At 43.0% G+C, this 8,471-nt stretch overlaps 1 protein-coding gene across 3 annotated transcripts in view; it reads right to left on the minus strand.

Annotated features, from left to right (window-relative positions):
- The window catches only part of THUMPD2 (THUMP domain containing 2), a 38,715-nt gene extending 34,803 nt beyond the window's left edge, over window positions 1-3,912 (minus strand). For 2 of the 3 annotated variants that reach the window (XM_032410361.1, XM_032410363.1), the window contains exon 1: window positions 3,768-3,912. In XM_032410361.1, the coding sequence (XP_032266252.1) occupies window positions 3,768-3,893 (126 nt within the window). In that variant the 5' untranslated portion in view covers window positions 3,894-3,912. The remainder of the gene's footprint in view (window positions 1-3,767) is intronic. The other variant, XM_032410362.1, reaches the window with a different exon arrangement.
- Between the last annotated feature and the right edge of the window lie 4,559 nt (window positions 3,913-8,471).

Below are 8,471 nucleotides of genomic sequence, written 5' to 3' on the forward strand. Positions count from 1 at the left end.
TGACATTTATGAGACAAGTTGAAATTTGAACACTGACTAGATACTTGGCAAGTTATTTTTAGATGTGATATTGTGGCTTGTATTTTGAAACGAGCCATTACGTGTATTATCTCTTCTATATTATATGATACATACTATGCGGTAAGAGTCCTCTCATTCTAGACACAGAGCAGTCCCCTGTTACCGGTGGTATCGCTTCCTGCACTTGCCGCGCTCAACCGCGTGATCCGGAAGCACATGACCTCCGCTCTGACGTAAGGTCAACAGCGTAAGGCCACGTAAGTCAATCGCAGTTCTGAAGCACCATCCTCCTTCTGAAGTCCCGTCAGAAAGTCAGGCAACAGTAGCCTAAGGTCTCGCACCTCACTCCAGCTCATCACTTTGTCATCTCACATCATCACAAGAAGGGTGAGTACAGTACAATAAGGTATTTTGAGAGAGAGGGAGGGAGAGTGAGAGACCACATTCACATAACTTTTATTACAGTATATTTATAATTGTCCTATTTTATTTATTGTTAATCTCTTACTGTGCCTAATTTATAAATTAAACTTTCTTATGGGTATGTATATATAGTAGAAGACAGTATATATAGGGTTGGTACTCTCCATGTTCTCAGGCATCCACTGGGGGTCCTGGAACGTATCTCCCACGGATAAGGGCAACTACTATATAGGCAAACATTCACATATGAAGTGGTATCTTGAGTTTGCTTCAAAATAACATGGGTGGAATGGAGCAGAATTCACTATGGGATCGTTCTTGCAGCCGGTTGATGAGTATGTGAGATTCACCACACTATTCTACTTTTGTGTATGTTTGAAATTCTCCAGGATAAAAAGCTAAACAGAATACACAAGGCACTTTCTATTGCGAGCTGCATGTTGAAGGAAGCACCTAAATCAGTCACCTGAGGGGGGAAGAGTTTGCAAGTTAAAATGCAAACGATTGGGCTTATGTACATTCCTACTGAAAGAAAAGTTTTTGGGGGTGGCAACTAGGGACATGTATTTTCAGCAAGCTCCCTACATGATTCTTATGTTCACTAAAACTGGAGAAACACTGATGAGAAAGGTGTGATTCATTTGTAAAAGTAAACAATCATTTCTAAATTAATTTGTTTTGTAAATTCAGATTTTACAATATCCATTTTCTTGAAGCGAACCGAAGTTTCTAACAGACTCTCTTATTACTGCATGAATGATTTTAAGTATTCCTGTGCAACTCATTCTTTGGGAACATTTACTGATCACCTACTAATTGCAAGACATTGTGTTACACATGCTATCAATCTTTATCTCAAGGATTGCTCTAATCCTTTTTAAAAAAGATTATTTATTTGAGAGAGAGAGAGAGCACAAGCAGGGGGAGTGGCAGAGGGAGAAGCTGGCTTCCCGCTGAGCAAGGAGCCTGATGTGGGGCTCCATGTGGGGCTCCATTCCAGGACCCCGGGATCATGACCTGAGCTGAAGGCAGACATTTAACAGACTGAGCCACCCAGGCGCCCCTGCTCTAATCCTTTAAAGTAAGTATTATCATCTCCATTTTATATCCAAGGAAAAGTGAGGCTCAGAAATTTGAGTATTTAGCCCAAATTAAAAAATCTATTAAAAGAAGATTAACATTTGAACATGTCTTTGGCCTCTAAAGTCTACATACACTCTTTTCCATGCTGTTACAGAAATAACCTACATGCTTCTGGGCAGTTTCCCACCATAATTTAATGTAGTTGTAAAGCACATGGGCTTCAAAGCAAGAAAGCTTCAGATACAAGTCCCAGCTCCACCATGTAGCATCATTTCTCTTTATTTCTTTGTAAAATGGAGGGGAAAATGACCTATCACATAGGAGTCTTTTGAGGATTAAATCATATCCAATGTACATAAAAGTGTCTGACACACTCTAAGTGCTTTATAAATGTTAGATGCTATCATTATGCTTTCAGGATTGCCTTAACTTTGAGAGTTTATATTAGTGAAACTTAGATGGAATTTCAGAGGTTATTTGTTCAGATCCCATTTCCAAGCATATCTATCCTTATTTTTTTTTTTTAAGATTTTTTATTTATTTGAGAGAGAGTGAGCAAGAGAGAGAGAGAGAAGGAGCAGGGAGAGGGGCAGAGGGAGAAGCAGACTCCCCACTGAGCAGGTAGCCCGATGTGGGGCTCGATCCCAGGACTCTGGGATCATGACCTGAGTTGAAGGCAGACACTTAACTAAACCGCCCAGATGTCCCAGCATACCTATCCTTAAAACATACACAATCAAAATATGGAAATCCCTAAATCTCTTGGCATTTAATTCCTCTCATTGCCAAGAAGTTTGTCCCTATAATTTACTGAATTTTTTTTGCTGTGATGAACCCCTTAGTCCTCCTGTATCTCATTTTGTCTTTAGAGAAGATGGAGAACAAGCAGAGAAGATAATTTTTCTAATTAGACATACTCCAGTTGGGTCAAGCCTTCTATTTTTCATACTAAGAACTCTACGTTAACATTTTTTTTTTTTTTAATCAGTGCAGCATGATGTAACAGCTGCAGAGTATCAACTGGAACTGGACGCAGGAACTGGCCTGCCTGGGTTGGACATGATTATATACTCATGCCTGAGTTCACAGACAGCTTGGGTTTGAATCCCAGGTCTGCCACTTTACATGACTTGAATAATTTATTGGACTTACCTGTGCTTCATTTTCCTTTTCTGTTAAATGTAGAGCCTACCTCATGGGGTTGTTGTGAAAATTAAGCAGGTGAATACAGAGTAAAGACCTAAGAACATGGGCCTGACACATATTAAATACTCAATGTCAGCAATTCTTACATTGTTGCTTTTTTAGATTAGCTACATTCAGCATTCTATTAAGTTCTGTGACCCAAACCACAAATGGCTGGTAATCTAAGACTGATGCCATTTTTCATGACCCCCTCTATCCTCCACGCCCCCAACTCCCTCATTGCAGAAAATCCTTTTGTGGCTTCCAACGCTGTAAGGGTTGCTAGAGTTGCGTGGTCAATTTCATTTAGTAAGTTTTCCTTTCCCAAAAACACATCATTCACACTGTCATATAGAGCCCGTCAAGTTACTGGAGTCTGTTTCTATTACGTCTTTTCCCTCTGCTTTCAAGAAACCAGTTCAGCATGTTCTAAAGAACCTAAACTCAAGGTTAAAACCTTGTTCATTTCATTGAAATGAACAGATAGATACCACCAACTGTTAACTTCCTCCAGAAGTTGGACTGTGAGGCCTCCGAGACTGTATTACTTTTGTAGCTACTATTTACTCGGTGTTTACGGTGTACTTGAGGTACCCTGTATCATATAATCCTCCCAACAATCCTATGAAGTAAACACAATCATGATCGGGAAACTGGCAAGAGTCAAGTAATTGAACCTGAAGATAGTATTTGTATTTAAAGGATGGAGAAAGGCTTCTAACTCCGACAGGTCTCATTCTAACTACGTGCACTATCCTATACCTTCTTTGTAAGAATCTAGGAAATAACTTGCCTTAACCCCCCCCCCCCCCCTAAAAAAAAAACAGACACGAGAGATATGCGGTCATAGATGTGGCGGGGAGAACGACTGGAGGTTCTTTCCAGCAGTAATTAAAGGATGTGTCAGAACGCCGAGGCCCAGGACCGTCGCCTTGGTGGGTCCGGGGCTTGAGAGTTGGGGACTCGCGTCGCTTTCCAGGGTCTACACCGACCCTGGCGCGGAGGGAGCAGAACCTCCCTCCTTCCCGCCGGGGCGCGCAGTGAGGCCGACTCACCTGCGTGGCCGCCAGCCGCGCCTGCACCTCCCTCATCAGGAAGGGCTCCAGGCCGCGGCCCGCGGTGCAGAAAAACCTGGCGCCCGCTGCAGGCCGCGAGCCGGAATCTGTCTGCAACGCCGCCATGGCGGCCCGCGCGCGCGGCCCCGCGGCTCCGGGTCACGTGGCCTGGGGCGCGCGCGGCGCGTCCCCGCCCTCCCGGCAGTGTGCGCAGGGGCCGGAGGGCGGGGTGGAGCCCGAGGCCAGCGGGCAGGGAGAATCCCAGTTGGGGCTGGGGGTGCGGTCCCCTGGGAGGGGTGGCTGGGGGTCTCCTTGGTTAACTGCTTGTAACTTCCCTGATTAGGCATCTGGAACTATTTAGAATCACAGATGGAAGGGATACAATTGGGATCTGTTATTTGATCTACAAAAAGGATATATATCATCTAATCCATCTGCCTTATTTTTGAAATTGAGGAAGTTGATCCCTAGACAGGCCAAGGGACAGTTAGTGGCACAGCTGAGGCTGGTCTTGATAACCAGGATAATGAGCTTTCTTCTATTTCTCCCAACTTTCTCCTCTCCTCTTCTCCATCCCGCTCCACTACTGTCCTCAAATAAGGAGCCCTGTTCTGTCTTCACCAAGAATTGGGCCAAAGCTAGGAATCCTTAGGACCAAGAGCAGAAATTCCCATTCTCCAACTGAATGTTTTCATGTTCATGGAACAGGTCACATTTCTTGTACTACTAAGTTAACCACGAAGGTAATGAATGCACCATCCAGTTTGGGCCACCTGATTTAATTGGCTCTCTTAACAGTATTGAAGGGACTTCTTTAATTTTGAATTTTGAATTGGCAATGAAAATATTACTTGGGAGGAATAGAATCCGTATTACAAAGTGGACAGCATTACATTAGCTCTGTAGTTATATGAAGTTATATAGAAGTCATATATGTAGTTATATGAAGATATATAGAAACTATTAAACAAATGACTATCTTTCTGGCAAGTGCCTCTCATGTGCTTCCCAATGGGACCTAGGCAAATAACGGGTACTCCCTCTCTTCCTCCTCGCCCCACCCCAGCTCCTGGTCTACTGGGACAGTAGTAAGAAAATTCTTATGGAATCATGTAACACGAGTGTTTCAAAGTTTCAGTCCTAAAACTTCTTCTCAGATCCTTTCATTTTGACAAATTCTTTCCTTCCTTCTTTCCTTTCTTCCTTCCTCTCTCCCTTCCTTCTTTCCTTTTTTTTCCTTATCTTCTTTCTTTCTTTCTTTCTTTCTTTTTTTTGCCTCCAGACTTATGTTCTCATTCTTTTGGCAGTTGACATAGCTCATTCCAACTTCCTTATGCTTTGGGATTCCTGACACTCAAGTCTGTTTGGGGAAACCCATGAAACCTCCTTAGTACTTCCTACATTCTATACCCAAGATGGTGAGCACCCAGACATAGTTCAGTAAATACTGGACACCTGCTCTCTGCCAGTCCTCACACTAAGTCTTGAGGATGCTAAGATGAGTAAGCAAGGGTTTGGACTTTAAGGGGTTTAGAGAACGGTAAGATTGATTTAGTGAGGATGTGCCCAGGATGCTGTGGCAGCACAGAAAGGCAGCAGGGAGAGATTCCTGATGAAAATCACTCGTGAGCCGAGTGTTGAGGGTTGTGTAAGAGTTAAATGACTCTCTCTCTGGGGATGGAGGGTAGGGGTGAGGGTGTTAGTAGTGGTGTAGCCTTTCAGGTAGTAGGAGCAGCAGATCCAAATGTGAGTGTGTGTGTGTGTGTGTGTGTGTGTGTGTGTGTGTGTGTGTCTGTGGTGGTGGGGTGGGGGGAGAGGAAGGCCACAACATCAGTTAGGTGTTATTAGAGTATAAGTATATGAGCTGGGAAGTTTAGATAGAGATAAAGGTAGAGAGGTGGGTAGGGGTCATGTTATGGTGGTGCTGCCCAAGGTGGATGAAGAAATGACTCCTCCATGGCTAGCAGCATGCCTTCCTGGACAGAACCACTGCTGAGCTGAGGCTGCCATCCTCCAGAGCCAGTCTTCCCCTTACATCCTCTTTTCCCTTCGTCTCTTGTCTTTCTGCCACCAGGAGCCTTTGGTCAGCAAGGTCAGGGGCTACTCTTGCTGCAATTGGGGGTGGGGGTGGGGGCAAGTGCATTCAGTCACCTTTGGGCCTAGCTACAGCACAGCACTTCCAAGAATGCCTTTCACACAGTGCTTGAGATGAGGTGAAACAGGTGGAGTTTTGCCTGTTTAGGGAGAAGATAATTGATTTTCTGAGAGGAGAGTTGCCTGGAATTCTCTCTTCATTACTCAAATACTCTTTGCTCCATCATTTCTGCTTCTCATTAAAATATGTCTCTACTGAAAAAAACCCACTGATCCTTATAGGTGCTTAGCATATCCAACTGAGTTTTGCTGTTTCAATATTGCATATTCAACAAGTAGGAAGCTGGCAGTTGGCAGGAACAGTTTTACAACAGATATACTTTTAAGTGGGACCATTTTAGGAATTTAGGGTATGATTAATTGCTTCAAGATCTCCATGTTTTGGTGTAATTGGCAATTCCTTTAATTCTTAAAAGTGTTTGATGTAGGGGCATCTGGGTGGCTCAGTCAGTTAAGTGGCTGACTCTCGATTTCGGCTTAGGTCATGATCTCAGGGTCATGGGATCAAGCCTCATAGACTCCAGACTCTGTGTAGAGACTGCTTGTCCCTCTCCCTCTGCTCCTTCTCCAGCTTGTGCTCTCAGCACAGCTCTCTGTCTCTCAAATAAACAAATAAAATCTTTAAAAAAAGTGTTTGATATATGTACTTAGATATTAAAATGCAAATGCTTTAGGTTGTGAGATCCTTGAGGATGAGATGACTTCATTGATCTGGGCATCCACAACAAGCATGCTGGCTTGCCTGTCTCAGTCAATGTGTGCTGAATTGGATGGAATATAACTAAATGGAAGGTCACTCACTAAGGAAGTTCTCCTCACCACTACACCAGCAGGGGCCCTTGTGAGTGAGATATGGGGATAAGGGTAGAGGATTGAGGCCAATGGAGGGCACTGAGGGGATAGAAGGACCCCAAAGATAACTTCTTCACAATTTTGCCTGCTATTTTCCCTCCTTCCTCAGCATCCTTTTTATCCTCCCCACATACTTTATAAATAATGTTCCTTAACTAGGAATACTTGTCAGAATGACCTTTAGGGTCTTTTCAATGTCATGCTTGCCCACCCCCTCACACCCCTCATGTTCTGGTACAGTTGAGTGGGGCTGGTTGCGAGTCAGGCCCCTTCTCCCCAAGAGAACAGGAACCGTTGCTGTATCCCAATGGATTCAATTGCCAACTTCTCCAAAATGCCCACTCTTTCCGTCCTCCCAGGCCTTTGCTTATACTGTTCCCTTTGTCTAGAATCATCTTCTCTTCCATTTCTTTTCTATAAGGCTCGGGTAGAATGCCACATCTTCCAGAATGCTCTCTGCTGCCTTTCTAGCATGCTTCTATTTACATATTTTATGTACCTTTATTATTTATTCATTCATAAATATTTATTGAGTCCATGTCAGTGTATCAGTTAATATGACAAGGTTCCAGCCTTTGAGAAACTTTCAGTTTAATGGGTGGTAATGGTGATGGTGCTGGATTGCTGAGAGAGACACATAAAGGATGACAATACAGTGCTATATGGTAAGGAAAGGAAAGCACCTGGGCCTGGCACATAGTAGGACTTAATAAATAAATGGAGTTGAATAAATGAACTTATCCTGAAGTCCAGTGAGCATTTGTTATGTTTGTCGCTTTTCATCTCCCTCTGAGCATCTTTGCCTAATTTATTTGAGGGAAAGAGAGAGAGAGAACACAAGTGGGGGAGGGGGAGCAGCAGGAGAGAGAGAAGCAGACTCCCCATTGAGCAGGGAGCCCGACGCGGGGCTCAATTCCAGGACCCTGAGATCATGGCTCAGACACTTAACCGACTGAGCAACCCAGGCACCCCAATTCTCCATCTTCTGAAACTCACCTCCCCAAGGTTTGTACACACCATGGAGATACAGTGAACTCTTGCTCACACAACCCGGGGTAGTAACTTTAAGATTTTATAAATTTTTTATAATTCAGTGGAGTTACAGCATCATGGTAAAACCTCAGATACAGACACAGAAGTCTGTTGGACACACATTCCAACTAAGTCAGTATAGATTGTGAAAGAATCAACATATTTTTATGGCTGCAACTGCAAAAGCAATTTGAGAAAAAGCTATTGGTCACATAGTAATCATTTAAACCACTTATATGTACATGGTAACCACCTTGAATGGTGCTCCTTTAAGTATACAGTTAGAAAAGAGAAAATTTAGCAGAAAATTACTGCGTTGTGTACATAAATACTGCCTGTGGAACATTATTTATTCATTAGTGTTTATGTCACTGTAGTTTTAATGTAGCATCAAAATTCAAAAGGTGCAATCTCCATGCCTTGATCAAGAGAGACAATTCTTTTATATGTATTATCTTGCTTTAGTTATGCAGTGCATGAAATTATTATTTCATTATTATTTTGATGTACAAATAGACTCTAGTATATCCAGTGCTTTTCGGGAAAAGTGTGACATGCATTTAATGCATATTTCAAAACACTAGGGTATTTTTTTTTTTTTTAAGATTTTATTTATTTATTTGACAGAGAGAGACACAGTGGGAGAGGGAACACAAGCAGGGGGAG

The sequence above is a fragment of the Phoca vitulina genome, unplaced genomic scaffold (assembly GCF_004348235.1).
Source record: "Phoca vitulina isolate PV1807 unplaced genomic scaffold, GSC_HSeal_1.0 scaffold12, whole genome shotgun sequence".
Classification (NCBI taxonomy): domain Eukaryota; kingdom Metazoa; phylum Chordata; class Mammalia; order Carnivora; family Phocidae; genus Phoca; species Phoca vitulina.